The 20,808-nt window shown below is 41.5% G+C and overlaps 1 protein-coding gene across 6 annotated transcripts; it reads right to left on the reverse strand.

Annotated features, from left to right (window-relative positions):
• Positions 1 to 1,100: 1,100 nt before the first annotated feature.
• hipk1b (homeodomain interacting protein kinase 1b) lies at positions 1,101 to 18,517 on the reverse strand. Of its 6 annotated transcripts, none has more exons than XM_040159558.1 (19): positions 18,479 to 18,509; positions 18,167 to 18,316; positions 15,403 to 16,136; positions 14,550 to 14,741; positions 14,191 to 14,372; positions 13,902 to 14,025; positions 13,500 to 13,619; positions 13,145 to 13,231; positions 12,786 to 12,970; positions 12,544 to 12,694; positions 10,530 to 10,716; positions 9,935 to 10,053; positions 8,362 to 8,496; positions 7,156 to 7,316; positions 6,886 to 6,957; positions 6,566 to 6,736; positions 6,105 to 6,319; positions 5,890 to 5,999; positions 1,101 to 3,083 (listed from the first exon to the last, which is right to left on the reverse strand). In XM_040159558.1, the coding sequence occupies exons 3-19, from the start codon at positions 16,132 to 16,134 to the stop codon at positions 2,613 to 2,615; spliced, it is 3,414 nt and encodes a 1,137-aa protein (XP_040015492.1). In that variant the 5' UTR covers positions 16,135 to 16,136; positions 18,167 to 18,316; positions 18,479 to 18,509; the 3' UTR covers positions 1,101 to 2,612. The 6 variants fall into 6 exon arrangements, with proteins under 6 accessions (XP_040015492.1, XP_040015491.1, XP_040015494.1 ...); XM_040159557.1 differs by having other exon boundaries at positions 18,452 to 18,493; XM_040159560.1 differs by having other exon boundaries at positions 7,156 to 7,313; positions 18,167 to 18,517.
• Positions 18,518 to 20,808: the final 2,291 nt, after the last annotated feature.

Below are 20,808 nucleotides of genomic sequence, written 5' to 3' on the forward strand. Positions count from 1 at the left end.
TTTAGCTTCTCCTTTCAGCCTTTCAGTGACACTTTGGGCCTTGTGCTGGTGAAACGAGGTAAAAAAATTAGCCACAGAATGTAACAAGCTCTCTGACTGGTTGGAGAGCCACACTCATACCCTAGCTATGTTTTCCAACACTGTTTGGGCGCCAAGAAGACCCTTTTAGGAAATGTGCAACACTGATACATCAAGAATTTGAAGGGACGTTGCCAGTGAAATGGAATGCCAGTCCTCAGGGCGCTGCACCGGCGGAGACACCTTCAACATTGGCACCCATCCTGACTTTCTCCATCCCACGTATGACATGCCAGGTGTCAATCAGACAACTTTCACGAGACTCCGTGCCGTGCCAACACAATGCTGAGTTCCTCCCACCTGCCATTGTCAGTATTAAACCTGTAATACATGTACGTGGTTTTTGTCTTTCATGGACCAGCGTTTAAGAGTGGCCAAATGCGGTTTCTTTTGTTTTACTCGGTTGTCTTGTGATGTTTTGTGTCGCTCCGACACTGGGCTAGCCCTCAGAGATATTACATTTCCAAGCAAAACAGCGGTGTGCAAGTCGTTCGTGGTAAGCGATTGCACCCTGTTGGTGCATTGGTGTCATTTCATGACAGTAAAAGAGATTAGATTAGTAAACAAACAAGTGCTGTGATAGTCATTTGTTTAACTACACCCATAATTGTGCTTGATGTAATAAAATGCTGACTTTAAAAAAGGTCCCGATTAAGAATTATAAAAACAATGGTTTGTAGATGTTGGTTAATGTTCTGCTGTCAGCACTAATAGTCCAGGGGTTATGGCTCTATGCTGATTGGCAGCTCAATTGCTACTGGTTTGGTTATCCCGGAAAAGGCCTGAATAGCCTCTTATCTCAGTTTTATTGCACGTTCGTGTCACCCACTGTACAAAAAGCACTGATGGCCGAATAAAGTTAGTGACTCATATAGATAACAAATATGTATCAACACCACTGACATCTATTTTTTCTCAGCAGTTTCGGCTCAGGGTAATGAGGGAAATGAAATCATTAGTTCACAGTAAATTTGTTGATAATAAAAAAAAAAAAAAAAATGAAACTAGTTATTTTTGTGAATTTGTGGTTATTTTATTGAAAACAGTGACAGTGGATTATTTGAACTGAAACCTTTTTCCCTGAATTAGTTCTAACAAATAGCCTCTTAACTACACTATGTTAAGATGAAATACAATTAAATATTCAGACATTACAACACAAAACTGATGCAAACACAACAGGGAAGGATTTACTAAAAAAGAAAAAAAAGAAAAGCTTTAATGACCCACAGAAACCATCCAAAGATTCACCTCTTTTCACTAAAGCTACTGGATGTCTGTTCTGAATTCAGACAAGACTGACGGAGTAACTGTACTTATCTGTATTAGGAAAAAACATTTCCTGGGGGGATATAAACTCAGCATCACCTTTGATTGAATGGTGGTGGGAGACATAACAGCTCAAGTGGCTTCTCATCAGAATCTGCATAACTGACCAGAAAGCTTGTTAGCCAGTAGTCTGCATTCTCTTATATCCATCAGTCATTGTACAGCAGTGTGGGTAGTTTGTTACAACTTCCTAGCGAGCGTTTCCAATATAAAAACGGTAAAAACTGGCCATAAATCCATTTTCATAAAGAGTAGGTCCTACACAATTAGGATTCACAGATAATATAGAATATTTTTTCGGTCCACGTGTAACTGGATTTCCCATATTTCAAGGAGAGAAAGCAGGAAAAGAACGTTATTATTTTTTTAAACAAAAAAAAAAAAAAAAAAACAATTGAACACAAACTTTTCACGTCATTCCTCAGGATGGTAATCCCACTCCCTCTGTACTTCATAAATACATTCAGCACTCAGTTGATGAAGTTTAAAAAAGGACATGATTAATCCTGCCTAAACATTGTCACTACATTAACAATCTATCACATGTGCACTTAAATTAACATGTATCCATCACAGTTTTCACCACACCTTTTCTCTTGATTCAACATCTTCATTGACATTCCTCTTCTTACCTCACACTGAAATCATAATTTAAACATAGTCAAAGACATATTTGTGAGTAAACGGAGACAGGGGTAAGGTACAGTCATAATTATAGTAGCTAAAAACATAGGGCCTCGCTGGATTAGTGTGAAAACTTTCTAACAAGGCTCGTGACTTACAACGTTCTTTGTCAGCTTCACGAGCCTTGAACCAGGCGTCTAAGAGCTCGCCTAAAGTGTCATCGCAGCTTGTGACAGGAGGATAATCTCTCTTCACACAAAACCTCAAGATAAACAGGTGTAAAATACATTTACCACAATGTCTTAACTATACATCTGGATAAGATGGGGATAAAATATGAGCTAAAACAAGATTTAAGGGAAAATAAACTGATACGATATCAAATAATACCAAAGAACATTTCAAAAAACACTAAAACAGTCCACAGTTGGAGGTGAAATTCTGCCTTGTGGACAAGAGCAGCAAACAAATAAGTGACCAACAGTTATTCCACTAGAGATACAGTTTGAATGTCCCTTTGTGATAGTATGTGAGGGAAGTAGATTTTTTCTTTTCTTCGTTAGAAGTGTGTGTGTCACTCCCTATAGGTAGGGGTACTGTGTGAGACGCCTGGGGCTCAGCTGGTAGGCGCTGTAAGCCTCGGCCCGGGGCGTCACACTAACATAGGGCGAACCAGTGGCGAACTGATGCTGGTAGGCTGCGGGGAGGCCGTGCAGCAGACTACTGACGGAATCCCTGCGACTGGCCGAGTCTCTCCTGGAGGAGGAGGTTGAGGTGTATGTTGCTGCATAGGCGGAGGGCGAGTGTCCGTGGCTGCTGTGACCACGGCCCAGCAGCTGCTCCATGGCCTGAGAAGCTGAGGAGAGGGCGGTGGAGGCTGGGTAGGTGTACAGACCGGGGCCGGGGGCTGAGGCCGAGGACAGGGCGGACACCTCGGGGAAGCTGTAGTGAGAGGCGGAGACGGCCGGAGGGAACGTCTGCTGGCGACGCAGGGATGAGTCACTGTGGGACGCCCCTGAACGCTCCTGAGATGTAGAAACCACTGGCTGAACCTAACAAGAAGTAACACATGAATACATGCAACAATGAGAACGCAGAAAATCACAAATACTTTTGGTGAGGTGATTATAAAACACTTAAGTTGGAATCCACCTCTGTTGTGGAAAGAGAGGTGGAAAGCACTTCTACTCCTTAATATACACTCTTCTCCCCTGATTTTCCTTTAAGTAGCTTTAAGGTTGTTAAAATCATCTTATTCCACACTGTCTGACAGTGGTGTATCTGAAGTCTGTATAGCATGTTCCAACTCCTCTAGGAAACTGTGTGTTTATAATGAGTGAAATTTTCAAACCCTAGACTACATGTTTGTTATGGCTGCATTGCTTCAAGTGGGAATATTCTAAATGTTTTGTGCATCATTTTGGACGCATTTCCCAAAACCGAGCCTGGTATACTGTAAATGTTATCTTTAGAAACTTTGGGATCTCCACCAGACTTAAAATTAAACTTTGTGGATTTGAGCAAAGTTTGACTGCACAGGATGAGTTTTGTAAAGACCAGTCCACCGGTAGATTAGTGACATTTAAGAAGTTAATGATTTACACAGTAGTTCCCAACTTTTTTGGCTTGTGATTCTTTATAGCCTCTATGTCTCTGCTACATTTGACCCCTTATTGCAGATGTTTGAGTGTTGTGAGTGGTTCAAAGTCAAAACAGTTTCCTTCTCAGTTTGCTTTAGTCTATAGTTTTAAGCAGTGTAAATATTGTTACTGAAAACTATTGACGCAAAATATTCATTGACAACTTATTTTCTCACGACAAAAACTTGAGACTAAAACTAAATAAGAAGTAACCTTTGAAAATGGACATATTTTAATGCAAAGTTCCTAACAACCTGCATCTGCGGAACCACACACTGTAGCTCCTGATTACTAAAACAGTTTCCTCCGCTGCCCAAAATCTCTCTTGTTCAGAGGATGATTTAGCTGCTTGACCTCTTGGACTATTATTAATAAGAAACACTTTGCAAAGTTATGTGTCTGTCAGTAATATTACCTGACGTTACCTGATCATGGAAGAAACAGATTTATGGACTAAATTCATCTATAATCCACTGAAAATTAAACAAGAGGTGGTAACAAAACAGCTGAGACAAGCTACGAAAACATACAGGCAGCACACCAGGATTTAGAGAAAAGTACGCTAATGTAACTATCAAGTGCTGGTGGATGGGGAGGTAGCGTTAATGTTACTTTCAGTCGGCTATCAGGAGGTGTGCGTAAGTTCTAGATTAATGTTGGTGGTCCATCTAATGTCCTCTAGAGGTTCGCAAAAACAAACATCTCAGCATTGATGTTATCCAATGATATAGCGTCTCCTCTCATACTAGACCCAGTGAATGAACAGTATTTTAGTAAACAAGTGAGTGAATCCAGCCTCTGACTGACTCACTGTCAAGTGGGAATATTCAAAAGCAGCAAACAAACACTTGCGCAGTGAACAGCCCGAGTAGCTGCAGTGACGCCACATTAGCGGGAACAACTGTACCAGATTAGATGAGAGAGAGTAGCTCTGTTCAAACAGACGGAGCTCGGAAATGTGGATTTACTGAGGTGAGTCAGTCTGTGCTACTGTAGAGCAGAGTGGCATGGACACCTTGCGAGAGACACCTGTAACCATGGTAACTGTACACAAAGATGGTGACAGCTAAAAATTAAAAATGTATGATGAAAATGAGACTAACATGTCTAATGAAAACTAGACCAAGATGCCTTTGGTTTGTGTTGACTAGAACATGACTAAAACTAACTAACATCAAATGACTAAAATCGGACTTAAACTAATTCACATTTTTGTCAAAATGAGAGAACACTGGTTTTGAGAGTACTGAAGAGATAAAAATGTTACACTATGAAAAAAGCAAGGATGAAAGTAGAGAAATAGTCAGGAAAAAAAGATGATTGTATGGAGCCGTGGTGTTGATTTCTTCTCTTCCTATCCTGTTAATCATCTTTCAACCCCTAGGACCTGCTGTATCTCTCAACCCCGGACTTGGTCTCAACCCTTAGTTTGGAAACCACTGCATATGAAGACATTTAAGACAAGCTCCTGTTTTGAGCAAGCCAACATTATCAGCAGGTATTGTCTTAGCACAGATATATTGGTACTGACACAGGTTGGCAGACGTGCAAAAAAGAAACTGCAGTACATAAATAATGAAAGACTGTTTGAGGTCATTTACAAACTCATTAGCCATTACATTGTTTGTCCAGCAGGGAGCACTTTGGACTCTTTATAGAAGAGAGACAATTTTATTTTTCTACTGTAAAATATTCTGCCACAGTAAATATCTGTGGCACTTAGTGACTAACAAGGTTGTAAGACTCCTTGCTGTAAATATTTGTTTGTGTGTGTTTTAAGGGTAAAAACAAAAGTCATGGTTTAAAGTCCTACGGGTGCAAACATCCTAAGATTTTAACATCATTATTTTTGGAGATGTCTTTTGCAACTTAAGAACACTGTTCCTCTTTGTTTGCGACATAATTTCCAGTCTGTACCCCTTGACATAATGAAAAAAAGTGCAGTTTTTGATCAGCGCATCTGCAGTTTGGACAGAGTGTTTAACCTTGTTGGACCTATTGGTTATCACACATCAGCTTGTTTTCCGCCTAAACTTTTATAGCTGATCTACTCACTGATGTCCAAAGTAATGCGATTCATCTTAGTAGCAGTGTTTGTCTCTATGCAGCTCTTTGTCAACACATCAAAACATTCAAAACTTCTAAATGGAAATGCACATGAAAGTTATTAAAGGCCACGGCAGACGATGCAGAACAACCAACAGAAAAGAAGCCTCACCTGGCTGAGGTTTAAGGGGTGTGACTGGCTTGGCACCAGTCCGTGACGTTCCATGCTCTCCCCCGAACTGCACGGCTGTCGGTTAGATCTCTTCGGCTTCATGTAGTTCACTGGGGATTAAAAGTCGTAGGTATTAAATGATGCTACTTTTTCATCCAAAACAAAAATTATTGTTACAGCGTACGAACAACAAAGGCACACGGGGTGACTCTCACCAGTCTCTGAGCGTCCACGTGACGCTGCTCCTCTCTCAGAGGCCTGGGTTTTGACTGAAGGTGCCACCACTGCCAGAGACTTGACTTGACGTGATGACATGGTGCTGGCTGGGTTAAGTGTGCGGGGCAGTGGAGTCAGGGGGCTGGCGGTAGAGGAGTCTGAGTCGTGCACCGTCACACAGCTGATAACATTAGTGCGCTGGCTCAGACCAACACTGTGTAAACAGAGAAACAGTGTTATTTCTCGTGATGGAGTCAAACAAGCCTAGTCTTTCATCTGTGCTCTTGCAGAAAATATATCCTGGTCAGGTGGGATAGTGCTGGGATACAGTGTTGTTCCGACTAGCCTTGATGAACCTAAGATGGAAGACATGGGGTGCCAATGGGAGCCTTAGCAATCTCAAATCCCTGTTAGAGATGCTCAGGAAAAAAAACAACAAAAAAACATAAGTTCCTCTCACCTGGCGGGATGGAACTTGCGCTCATCTTCTGTGTCTGTGTCACTGTGAATAGTGATGATGCTGACCGCCGGGCTGGGTGTGTCAGAGATGATGATTGGCTGGGACAATGTGGCGCTGGAAGTGGGTGGGGTCAAGCCACTACTGCTGAGTAATGATGCAGCGGATAGACCCCTAGACAGAGAAACAAAGTAAATACTGAATTGTCCTTGGAAAAAAAAGAAAGAAAAAAAGCATTTTCTGTACAAAATCATTTGCTATTCATTCTATATAAGTTGTTTACCATTATAAATCAGAGATATAAACTGCAGAGCTGTGCCAACCTGTTTCTGTTCTCTCCACGTCTGGCTTTCACCTTCTTCCTCTCCTGCTGAGTCCTGGCTTGGGTTGTGCTCCTGTTAGGGTCAAAGATTAATCATGTTAGTGGTGGACACCACTGGTAAAATGAGAACGTGAAACGTCAACACAAGGGAAAGCGAACACAGCTTTTGATACTAGTTACCTGCAAATTATGAGATTTTAAAAACAAATGTCATAAATCCTCTCTTAAAAGTAATATTAGACTGGATTACAGCAGTTGTTGGTTGACTGACCTCCAGCTGTGTCCCTGCTGTGTGGCAGCATCTGAGTGAAGTGTTTCCAGGGGAGACTCAGCGACATTCGATTGGTGGGCAGAGCTGTGGATGGCCACGCCTGGGACCTGCTGCCATGATGATGGTATGAGGATTTGTTGGGTGCCAGTTGGCCAGGCCTGCTGAGAAAGATAACAGACACTCACACTTCAAAACGTGCAATATCAAGGATCAGCTATTTATGATTCGACACAAATTGTTTGATTTCTGGAATGGGCCAGACAAACTGAGCCATGCTGAGAAACAAATCCAAAGACCGAAGACAAAGAGGCAAAAAAAAATGGGCAATCTCTTCTACAGGCAAAAGCACAAAGCTAGATAAGCGAGCAACCTTTCCCAAGCCATTCCCTTTTTATAGCATAGCCCTGCAACAAATCCACAAGATGATATCATGCAAAGCAAGGACAATGAAACACTGTAAACAGTCAGATCAGGTATAAAGACAAGTATACACAGAACCATTGTGCCTGTTAAAGAAGAAACACTGAAGAGAGAGATTAGTTTAGTTCATTGATGCCGAACAGTCTGCTGATAAACTGTCTCGGGAAAAGGCATGCCACATGTTCTGGGGCTGAAACAAAAGATGTGTGTCAGAGTCAGGCTGTTGAATATGGATTTTAGTGAGCTTTGTTGCTGCGACCTCCTCTGCTGCAATCAAGGATGGACAGGACAAGAGAAGCTGCAAGCAAAGCGCAGACCAACTCAGCAACACATGCGCTCCATGCCCTCAGCACACCTATGGGGAAAGACTGGGGGAGGGAATGAGAGTGTGTGAATGGTATGGGGAGAGGGTGTTATCTGGAGGGGAGAGATTGTAAATTGTGTCGATTCTGATGTAATGTCACAAAGGGGAATTTTAAAAACATGAACACCATGAATGATAATGGTGATAAAGAAACATTAAAACAAAGGGTTTGAATTTCCTATTAATAAGCATTGACTGACCATGATTCTGACAACCATGACAAGTCCACATGTCAGGAGGGAGAATGTAGAATTATGATACATAAAGACTATCCCCATACAACATGTGGCACGGAGGGAGAGGAAAAAATGCAAACAAATGAAAAGAAAAGGAAAAGTGGGGCAGGAGAGAGATGGCATTGTTAGTGGTAGAGGGAGTGTGCATGTGCATGGCTTTCTTCAGGGATGTCATTGTTGCTTTACCAGCACTGTGGCTGTGTGCTCCAGGAGGGTGGGCCGACCCACCCCGGTGCCCAGCCCGAGGGGCAGAGAATACTGGGGGCCTATGCCTGCTGAGGGTGGGTGCAGGGTGGCCACCATCAGGGGTGTGCAGGAACCCTGGAGGGAGGGAGGGAGGGAGGATAGGGGAGGGCAGTGTTAGGGTAGGATGAAAAGTTAAGTCCTTCGCGGCTGTATCTGATTTAGAAGAAGGGACGGAGCGGATAAAAACGGCTCCACACGAGATGCACACTTGTACCACTGGCCATCTGGACACCTGACCTCTGCAGGGTGCAGCAATTATTCCAAATTTTAGCAAATGGCAATTAACTAGCTTTTTGTGCCAGATGAGTCTGCCGCACTACACATCTGGCCTCTATCCCAGATAGGAGACTGGGAATAAGAGGCCTGAGAGTGACAGTCCAATCAGTTTTGGAAGTAAATCCAAGGCAGGATGCAATCAGCAGAAACACAAACAACAAAAACAGTTTTGACTATGTCGCTATGTCTTCTGTTATTTCAAAAGTCAGTCGTGTTAATACACTGAAATAACAAACATCGCCACTGAAAGTAAACCTTTTTATTCAAGAACATTATCCATCCCACCAAACCTTGGCCAACTCTGCAGGCATGAGGGGGGGGGGGGGTATGAAAGGAGAACTCTAACAGGGAGACTTTCTGGCTGCACTCAGTTTATCCATGAATGAGCAAAACTGGGCAACCTCTGCTCTCAGCTTGGTTCTAATGACACAGTATCATTCATGGATGTTGCCAGATTTTCTACAGCAACCTTGTGTTTAGGTTACTGATGGATGGATGACAAAACATGTGCTCATGTGCAGTGTGTCAAAGAAATCTGTGTGGAACTGCTGTAAATGAAATTAAAGTTGCATCTGTATTCACAGAAGGTGAATGGTGTATAATGAAAATTGTATAATGCTGTAAATAGACAAACCTAATGTGATAAATCTAAACCCCCCTTTCCTACATTCAGCTTCTGCTCTCCTCCTACCGGAGACGTGCATATGACGCAGGTCTACTCTCAATGCACGTTCATCAAAGTTGGGACTCATTCAGATGAGTCGTCGGTCACTCTGGTTGTCAATATTAGCCGAGGCTCCAGTCTGAAGGGTAGTTCCATACATTACATTGACACAGCGATACACGGAATAACCAAAAATCACCGAAAAATTACACAATAATAGTTACGTTTCAGTTTGCCTCCATTTGTCCACAAAAACACTCCCTCTTTCTCATAAGTCATACGTGTGCACTCTCTTTGTTCATCTTTCTCCATCCCTCTCACATCTTACTCTCTTATTTCTTTATTCTCTCTCTCTTTTTGGAGAGTTGGTTATATGACATTTGAAAAGTCAGTATCATTAAATTCATTCCCATCTCGGAGACAAATGCCAGTTCACTAAACATAGCAGGGGATCGAACAATCCTGGTTGAGAGGAAGGTCAGCTGACGTGCGCCGACCCATTGAGATAGACTGCCGATGTGGCCTTCACAGCCACTTGAAATTTGCCCACGCATACACTACACAAACCCTTACCTGTGTGAGCATACTTGGCTGGATCTGCAACGACTGAGCAGATTGGTTCTGAGGTACTATAGGTACAGAGCTCTCCATCCTCACAGGGAAACTGGAACTCTTACTGGATGGCTGTAGCCCTGGAAATGGACAATCCCACATTAACAATGTCAACAAATAATCACAGAATACTGATGAAAAACATGTCACAGAGTATGTTTACACAAAAGGTATCCCTTAACGATAGGTGTTTCTAAGTATTCCTGGTTATAGAAACCTGAATGTGTGAGCAGGGTTATGCCAAGACAAAGGGGGATATTATGGCACATATATATCTTAATCAGGTTCTGATTCTTCAATATCCTTGTAGACATATAACCAGTTCAAGGGATGATGTAATTTAAAAAAAAAAGGTAAATAAAACAAATGATACAATTATCAAAATGCTGACGGAGACAGCCCGACAAAAATCAGCGTGGAGGATCTCAAGATATCCTTCTGAATAATAAACCACCATGAGGTTTCTTGGTGTTTGATACGCCTTCAAACATGACCACACTGAAGCCCCTTGGGCTGTTTCGCCCGTTTTCAGTCTGAATGCAACTGTATCCTTTACCTTGAATAGTGGAGGGTGGGCAGACAATGAGAGTCTGCTGGAAGGGTTCTGTCTGGCTACACAACCCAGCAGGACGCGTTGGAATCGGGACACTCTGTTGAGCCAGCCCGGGAATGTTGATGGTCGCCTGCTGGTACAGAGCTGGCTGGTAGTTCAGCAAAGGCACCGCTCCCCCTGCAGAAGGCACCTGTTATAGAATTAAAAACAAAACTGATTATTACTAGAGGAGTTAGGCACATGAACAGCTGCAGACACCACTGATGCATTCTACTTAGCACAATCACACAAAAAAAAAAGAAAGCGCAGAAAGGAGGAAGTGGTGTGGTACAGTCACTCAATGACAAAAGGACCCAAGACAAAGAGTTCGGCATGTTGGTGCAGGAAATGCCCGCAACGGACAAGGAGAAGCACCATCAATACTTTTGAATGTCCTCTGCCAAATTTGATTTTCTGGCCTGCAGCATCAGTGAACACGCCCAAAACCAGAGAACACAAAAGAGCTCTGATCACTGTGTTGGAAAGGTTAGCAGTGACTTTATGCTATTTAGCTACTGCACTGTATCGAGGATAATTACACAGCATTTCTGGACAATCTGGAACTTGCCAATATGCCTTTGGCGCCATCGACAAGAAGCATCACGGTAGGGATTATACGGAGAGTCACTAACTTGTTCCGGTGGCTGCATGTGTTGCCCATTACGGTTTAACGATGGTGGATGAGGGGGCCTATGGAGGTGAAAGTGATGGGAGGTACCTTCAAGGAAAGCAGTTTTGGGTCTAAGCTACTTAACGGGACTCTGGAGCTGCCAGGAACAGCCACATTGCCAGGCACCAATGTCATCAGCCCACATGTGTTTGTCACAGATGCAGCTTTCCCACTGTACCCAAATCTTATGCGCCCACTCTCAGGTAAAATCTTTTTATCAGCGTTTATAATTGATTTATAAAATGGTATTTTGCAGTAATAGAGGTTGTATTACAACAACATGCTGAAGTTGGAGCTGATCTGAGTGTTTATATAGCCCTGTCACCAGTGGTGGAATGTAACTAAGTAGTGGAGTATTTTCACAGTGTGGTATTGCTACTTTTACTAGAGTAAAGGATCTGAAGGCTCCAACCTCATGACAGAACAGCAAGTGTACTACTACTGACATTCCTGCGCCCAAAGGATCATGGAGAACACCTTCGGCATCATGGCATCCTGGTGGAGGATTTTTGGCCAGCCAATGGACTGGAGCTCACACAATGTTGTACACATAGAGGTCATATCAGGTGTTACTGCTGCTTTTGAACTCTAGAGTGCTGCATATATTCCAGACTCTGATTTTTGGAGAGACAGACAGTTTTAAGTCGACTTGCAAATAGGACATTGTAATTATCTTGGTCTTTCATTACCTACTTAACATCAAATAATGACTCTTTCTACTGTATATTTGCATGGGGGATCTTTTAGTCCATAAAATCTAAAACATCTAAAAGAAAATGATCTAAGTTACCCAACATAACCCTAACATAATGGGCATAACTTCATATTTCATTCACATTACGTGTACTGGAAAGTTGGAGTCCTGGTCCCATAAACAATTGGGGGAACAGAAACATTCCAACCTGAGGCACTATTTCTTCCCTCCAGCTTCTTCCTTGCCTTCACAAATCTGTCTCTTAAATCTTTCCACTTCCGCCAACACGGACATTCTTTTCGCAAAGTCCGGGCAATTCTCCTCCGCGAATTATTGTACATTTGATCAGCTTTATATTGTTTGAAAGATGAATTGTACAGGTGCCGGACCTCTTCACACAGCCTCTCTTCAAATTCAGCGTGCATTGTGGTTTTGCAGCGCAGGTGGTGCCCATGTGGTGTAGTGGCCGTGCAGACACAACAAAGTGGAAAGTACAAGGACATCCCCACAGAGCCTTGCATGTACCCTCTGATGACAAAATTTACGTCACATGGACAATAGAGGACCCTTGTGTACACTAGCCTAAGAATTTATGGTGAAGATATGGATCGTACCTGGTTGTGCTGGTTGAGTTGGCTACTGAAGGTAACGGTGAGGTTGCCTGCTGCAGCACTGGGGACAGCATTGGTGGAGTACAAGGATTTGCCACTGTCATAGGAGCTCCGGCGCTTGCAGATCTCCATGTTTTGGAAGCACGACTTCACACTGAAGAGGATCGAGTAACACCGTTTCAGCTATTCGCTTCAATAAACGCTCATCTAAACCAACATATGTGCATAAGCACACACACACTTACTGGGAGCTGTGGGGGTAATCCATGAGGTGGCTCATCGTGACAAAGGGGTGACCCAGAGTTTTTGTAGGTGTGATCCTTTTGTCTGCATCCAGACGGAGCATCCGCTTCAAGAGGTCTATAAACTCTCGTCTATCAGCTTTCTCAGCCAACATGTCCGTTCCCTCCAAATGAGATGACAGGTTGACCTGGAATTCACAAAATAAGTCCCAGATGGGTCAAACAATCAATCTCAGGTGTAGGTAAATGTGATTTCCTGCTTTGTGCATTTCAGTATGTGTGTACAGTGTAAAAAAATCAGTGTATGACGTACAAAAACTTAGTGCACTACATTAAATGTAATGTGAAAAATTGCCATCTACCTGCATCATGTCATCCAGACAGTTGAATATATACTTCCGAGCCTCCTTGGACTTGATGCCCATCTCCATTTCATGCTCCGCTGGGGTCTAGAAAAAAATAATACAATGTTTATTTATCTTTTGAGCAAAAAGTATACGCCCAAAAAATTATTTAAATGATGTGGGTTCAACTCAAATTAAAAAAACTAAACAAAAAAAAAACAAAAAAAACAAAAAACAAAGAACACATCATAGTGATCATCAAGACTTCTTTACATTTTGACATATTTAGCTGTTTTCAGATAACCTGAATAAACCTTTAAAGCCTGCTTAATTAGCAGATACTCAGCACAATTTTATATGTGGTTTTATTCACCTTTAGCCTCCAGAGTGGGTAGCTGGAGTCAGGGCCTCGATTGAAGAAGCGGCTGGTCTTAGTGCCGGCGCTCAGTAGGTACTCCGCTGGTAGGCCTTGAGTCTGGGAAATGTAACGTATCTGTAACAAGACACAGAACAGTTTGTACCATGGATATGACTAAAATGAACTGATTAACTGCAACACCCTTACAGTTTGTAGTCATGCTTGTTCTTCTGCAGCACTGTAGTATCTCCTGGCTTATAGCAATGCGTGTTTATACAAAGCACCTGCAGTGCTTCCATGACCTGCTACCAACAAACAACTTGCAGCCTTAATTCTGTCTCATAGGTTAGCCTTTACAATTTGAGCTTCTTCCTCGTCCACAGACAAGGCCCGGGAAACACTAGTATTAGTACTGACCTGGTCGTACTCAGAGGCTCCAGGGTAGAGAGGCCAACCCAGAAACAGCTCAGCTATCACACAGCCCAAAGACCACATGTCAATGGCCTCACAGAATGGCAAACCCAAAATGATCTCTGGAGCCCTAAACAGCAAAGAGAAGATTAAAAGACTAGTACCAAAGAAATCCGACTGAGCTATAAAGTTGTATCATAAAAACATGGCTTATTTGTCGGCACTCATGCACCTAAGATTACAAGGCATGGTGTATTTAGGTTAACAAAGCACAGCTGAATTTCTTGCCACCAACCTGTAGTAGCGAGACTGTAAGTAGGTTGAGCAGACAGCCTTGGACACGTGACTTGCTGAGCCGAAGTCAATGACCTTCACCCTGTAGGGCTGTCTAAGAGGGTCGACCAGCATGATGTTCTCAGGCTTTAGGTCTGCATGAATCAGACCCAGGCTCTTCAACTTCATTAGCGCTGTAGCCACCTAAAGATACAAACACACAAATGTCAATCTACATGTACAATACTAAGAATGAAAACAGGCCAGTTTTCACATTTAAAGTTTACATTAACAAAAACAAAACAGAAGGAATAGTGTAATAGGTAATTACATGATAACTTATGTCACTGGTCAAAGTTAAAAAATATGAATTTTGCCAACCTGCTGTAGGATGGGTCTGATGTGCCGTAGGGGGAGTGGGCTGAACTTGCTGTGCTTGAGAAAGTCATATAGGTTCTGTTCCAGCATCTCAAACACCAGGCATGTGTGACCCTTGTGTTGGAAGCATTCATATGAACGCACAAAGTTGTACTCATCTGCGTTCTCTGCACTCAGCCGATTCAGGATGCCCACCTATGAAAGAGAAAGAAACAACCCCATGTAACTTACCCATAAATGCTGGTGCACAGACATTTCACACCCTGAAATGCAGGAGCAATGAACTGCATAATAAAGCTATTATACTGTATGTACGTGTCTGTTACAGTGGCGGCAGCTTTCATTGGGCGAATTTGAAAATTTCATTCATGTAAGGCGCATGTCAGTTTAAAGGCCCTAACCAATAACAACACATCTGTGCGGCATCTCCAGGTAAGGTGGAGCCCATGTTAACACCACACTGTAATCCTAGTTTTACAGTGTAACTGATCATTTCAAACACATATGGAGGCTATGGCACAGGGGAACACAGCATTGATAAACTGGCTTTTGATAATAAACAACAAAAATGAGCATATTCTTAGATATTTTCTCAATTAAAGTAAGTCTTGGGTCAGTCAACCATGATACATTTGTCTTGTACTGGACTGTTATGTAGGGAGCATTTTGGGGGCATGAATCAATAACTTATGTACAACTATTTCACATTATCAAAGTGCTTGACCACTGGAGTCAAAAAGCTGCGAGACAAAAAGCTCTCTGCCAGGGTTGTCAAAAGCAGTAACAACTGTACAGGTAGGTTTGCTATCAAAGCAGGATAAACAAATATTTTATCAACAAAATGATGTCTGGTTACCTCAATTTGGCCCTGGCGAGCATACGAAGGATGGTTTTTCAGGATCTTGATGGCCACAATCTCATTGGTGCCCCTCTTCCAGCACTTGGCTACTTGTCCAAACGTGCCTCTTCCCAGGAACTCCAGCACTTCGTAGCTACAGGACACCGAGCAGAGGATCTCATGCTGTACTAGCTGGTAATCTCCTTCCCCATTGGAGCTACTGCTCTTGGTGGTTGGAGCTGAGTGGGGTATAGACTGGCCTGTGCCTCCTCCTCCACCGCCACCCGTACGGGTGGAGTAAGTGGCTGCAGGGGCTGAGAGCTCCTCTAATATTTGGACACTGCCACATCCACTCCCACTGCCCTCACTGGCCTCCTCGATCTTTCTCTTCTGCCCGTGCCTGTGCCCTCTCGTTTCAGAGGATGTCTCAGCATGCACATAGGAGGAGGACGTCGCCTGCTCAGTGACACGCCGACTGGAACCACGGGGAAGACTGCCAGTGCTATCAGCTGCCCGCACAACCACTTGACCCCTGGAGCCAGGAGCTGCAGGTGGGAAAACCAGGGATGGTGCGAAGGGTGGCACAGCCATTGCAGGTGTGAAGGTGTATGCTGACTGGCCTGCTATGGAGCTGTAAGCTTCAGTGGTGGACACATCCCAAACATTGCTCTCCACTTTCAGCTTCTTAACACGGCAAAAGGCACTGGAGGAGATCGAGGGGGGAGAGAAGACCTGCAGCTGCGAGCTCATAGCTGATAAGAGATTGATGAGAGTTAGATAGATGTACTAAAAATAACCTAAACTACTTAAAAAAAAAAAAAAAAAAAACAAAGCTTAAAAAGATTACATTAACAACAATAATACAATCATAAATAAACCTTACAATCAATGTGTATATACTGAATTGCTATAATCATTCAGCTTATGAGGTTGAGTTAACTAAAAATAATGCAGTCAAATACAAGTCCATTCCATTTACATGAGTGAGTGTAGATTAAATATTAATCACCTCTAAGTAGAATGTAACACATGTCAACTGGAACACAAACTACAGACTCCAAAATGACCATAGAGTTGGACACCTCTATAGAACACTTTCAACAAAAAAAACAAGAGCTAACAGTTAGCTGATTGATCAACTAGTCGATTTACTGAGAATTAACCAGCAACTATTATAGAAATGTGAGGAATTGCCCTTTAAAATGAATATTTTGGGGTTTTGGACCGATTGGTCAGAGAAAACAAGAGGTCTGAAGATGTCACCCTGGGTTCTGGTAAATATTAATAGCCATTTTCCCACTGTTTCTTGACATTTTATAGACTAAACAATGAATCAAGAAAATAACCAGCAGATTAATCACTCATTGAAAACTTAAACTGAAAAATATATAACCTTCATGAGGGTACGATTTATTGACTGTTGTATTAGATTTCAGTTTTAGCTAGGTGCACCTATAAATTGGTAAATGAGTTTAAAAAAATCCAATACCATTAACAGCAACAAAAACTTTAAACAATATTTAATCAGTTGAAAAGATTCTGTGACTCGTTGGAAATGAAGGGGTAATGAGTGTAGGTTGCTACATACACTGTGGACATGCTCCAAGAGCTATAACTAATAATGATTGTCATTAATGAGTAGACTGCTGATTATGTCTTCGATCGGCTGATTAGTTTTTTTGTCTATAAAATGTCAGAAAGAAAAGAAAATGGTAAATTATACCTGCTAGAATCATTGCATTTTTTGCATTTCTGCTTGAAAACTGATTAATCAATTATCAAGATACACTACAATTTAATGTTCAGTTGATCGACTAATTGTTTCAGCGCTAACTCAGATGGCAATAAAGACTGAACGGCAAATTATTCTCAGTAGCTAGAAGACAAAGTAAGGAAGCATATTTCACCAGTGGTGCAACTCTGTGTCGGCAGTCATTACACTCCACATACCATCTCCCTGTTCTTCAACCCTGAGTAAAATCTAAGGGAGAGATTTAATTGTTCCCAAAGACATAAGCACAGAGAGAAAGAGTGTGGCTTTTTTTGTGTGTCTAAATGTGTACATATGTCTTTGACTGTATGTGTATATATTCTTCTTCTGTCTAAGAAAGGCCCTTTCTATTTTGGTTGACCTCTCTTTTTTTGCTTGGGTGGGGTGGAAACCGGAATGCGGGGAAGTTAAGTGTTTGGAACCAGGCTGTATTTTTTCTGATGTAAAGTACTTATATTGTATTTCAAAGTAAATACTACCAAAAAAAAAAAAAAAAAAAAAAAAAAAACTTAAATAAACGTGTATGCCATTACTTGACTATATACATTAAGCCACATCTAGGACAGCTCAGGCAGTGTCTCTATGCACTGTCAAACTGGGATCCTAAATGTAAGGTTGAGCAGATTCTGGTAAGTCTGATTCATACGAAACTCATGAGCTACAGTTTCCAGTTACGAGAAAAATCAAGTGAAAATAACTTTAGACGCTGCCAGTGTGGCAAATGTGGTAGAAGTTAAGCCGTGATCGCCACTGTTAAACAAATATGACAATATATCTACCAGATAATTAAACGGATCATACTTCTAGCTGTCACTTTGCTGGACACAGACGGACTCCTAAAACCAAATCAAAAGGGTAACGTTACTTAACTCGCTCCTTCTAACAAGCTAACGCTTCAACTTTCTGAAAATATGCCGTTAAATAATTAGCGGCTAATCTCAACATAAATAAGGTTAAATTACATAAACTGCGTGAAAAGCAACACAGAATACCGAAACAGTTGTGACATACCGGATCGGGTGTTATTACAGCGTCGAAAAACGGCTTCGTCCAAGGTTTAAATGCCACTGCAGTCTGCTGGACCAGCGTTATCCGATTAGCTTCCGCTAGCTACCGTTAGCTGCTAGCTAGGCCTGCATTGTTACCTCAGTCGATGGAGAGCTAGGCAGCGGGAGAAGGCGTTACATTGCCCAGTTCTCGGAGGGAAAACACAAAGGTCTCATTGTCTTATCAAATTAAATCATCTAGTCCTAAACACATTGGTTGATTAGAACATAATAAATCCTAGTCTAATACCGTCTGTCTTCAAACAGCGAAACCCACTTTTCACCGGAACGAACCACGTCCTTATATCAGCTGCGAATCTTACGGCATTTCCGCTTACTACCGTAATTACCGTGGATTTGGCAGGCGATGCACACTGAGATGAGCTCTGCTTTTTTTTTTTAAAAACAAGATTAACAAAATAAATGAATAAATAAATAATAATAATAATTTTGTTGACTTAAATTATAACTGGAAAGTCTTCATGGTCGAAAGACTGGTCGAGGCACATTTTGGATCGTTTTATACATCATCGAAAAAGGTAAACAACATTTTTACGGTAAAAAAAAAGAAAGAAAAAAAAAAAAAGAAAAGAAATTCACGTGACGTAAGTATACCCGTAATTTTCCGGCAGGCCTGATACTTGTTCCACACGGTCATGCGGTCTGAGTCCAATCCCGGTGTTTCGTTCCTGTATTTTACCGCACACCTTAAACTTCACGACAACATAATTAACTATGCTTAAACAATTTAAATTTATATGTATAAAGTTAATTTATATGCGTGACCCGCAAAGGCGAAATTAATGGACAAACCAATTATTTTGAATACTGTCGTTGACACCTTTCTTTATAAAATTGTAAAATTTCTTAAAACAGGTAAAGTATTGTTTAAACTGGGCTGTCATTATGGACCTTTATAGAACACTAACACCTCATAACCCATTTCCATGGGCCTATCCTATATCTATTATCAGACTAACAATAATGCAAAGCTTTCACCAAGATTTCCCTTCACTTTAGAGCACCACCATCCAGGTTAGCCATGACTAATGCATCCCCACCCCAAACCTTTAATAACATGCCACTTGCTTTTCAAAGTGGGCATTTTATTCCAGAAATATTGTGTTAGAGAATGTGCAAGCCACTGCACAACACACAATAAATACAATTTTAAATTAGATTTACAAAAATGTCTTTACAGGGAACTGTGATGTCCTTAAAAGGGAGTTATAGGCTCCTCTATTCTAACAATTCTTGGGGTATACCATATTGCAGATTTTTCCCTGCAGCCTGAAAAGCCTGCTGCTCGCCAGAAAGCTTGTAGCCTATGGCAAGTAGAACAAGACATCTTACACCCTATTTTTATAAACCATTTGAGGAATGAATATCAGGCAAATAAGCAATAGGTTAAAGTGCAAATTTTCTTTTTATTCTGATTTCATTTTACAGCAGAAATTATGTAAAGCATTCAGAAGACATTTTCCACATATAAGGGCAATATTCAAAACACTTTGCATGGCCTCAGCAACAAAATATTCTTTTAAAAACATCAACAATTTAGTGATGCTTGTGCATGCACATTTGTAAAACAAAAAAAGTAAAAACTAGGCTACAAAAAAAGAGGAATGAAAGACTGAGATAGGCATGGAGAACACAACAGCAGGCAAGGTGGGAATACAGCAGGAAATGACAGAGAGAGAGAGAGAGAGAGAGAGAGATAGAGGGAAGACAGGGTGAAAGAAGAGGAAGGCAAGGAGAGGTCAAGCCATAGATTATCTATAAGGATCTACCATTCTAGCATGCAATGTGGTGTTTGGCCACGCCCTCTCAAAACAAGGCCTGAAAGGTTATGCCATTCATTTCTAGGCGGACTTAGGAGAACAGAGGCCATCTCTGCGCATGTTTACCAGCTGTCTACTATGTCAATATTTCTTTATTTTTTATTTTTTTAAACTTTTTTTTACACTACATACTCTTTTTACAGTCATCATCCTCTCCAAAAACATGAACATATTGATGGATTTTCTGCAATCTTTGTTTAGTTTTGTGTGTGTGTGTGTGTTTGTGTGTATACTGTTTGTGTTGGTAGGCGCAAGCATTTGGAGTTGGTATGTGTATGTGTATGTGTGTGTGTACACAATATATAAAGGAGTTCAAAGCAGCGTTCTTTAGTTGTGCTGATATGAGAGGAAGGGCAGTTTAAGAGGAGGTTCAAGTGATACCGTAGCATGAATGCTCCTGTCAGCGCTGTCCTAACCGTGGCTGTCTCTCAGTGTGATGAAAATTCAGAAAACATGTGTAACACAGATATTAGAGATCTCCCAATTGTATATCTTTCAATTAACTATCTCTTACAACTTCTTTTTTAAATTAAGAAAGTTGAGGTGATACGTGGCCATTACCTATTTTTGCATTATTTAAGAATTGTTTGTATTAAGAATCTTGTGCGTTTAAGACAAGAGCAAGTGTATAAATAGAAATAACACTTTTTACTTGCTTTGAATTTACTTTATATCCAAGCAAAATCCTATAAAATAAGGGATTTGGATATTTTTTTCTTGTAGAAAAAGTGATGCAAGATACAGCTAGGATGAAGCTAACAGATCA

This window comes from Xiphias gladius, chromosome 21, assembly GCF_016859285.1.
Source record: "Xiphias gladius isolate SHS-SW01 ecotype Sanya breed wild chromosome 21, ASM1685928v1, whole genome shotgun sequence".
NCBI classification, from domain to species: Eukaryota; Metazoa; Chordata; class Actinopteri; order Istiophoriformes; family Xiphiidae; genus Xiphias; species Xiphias gladius.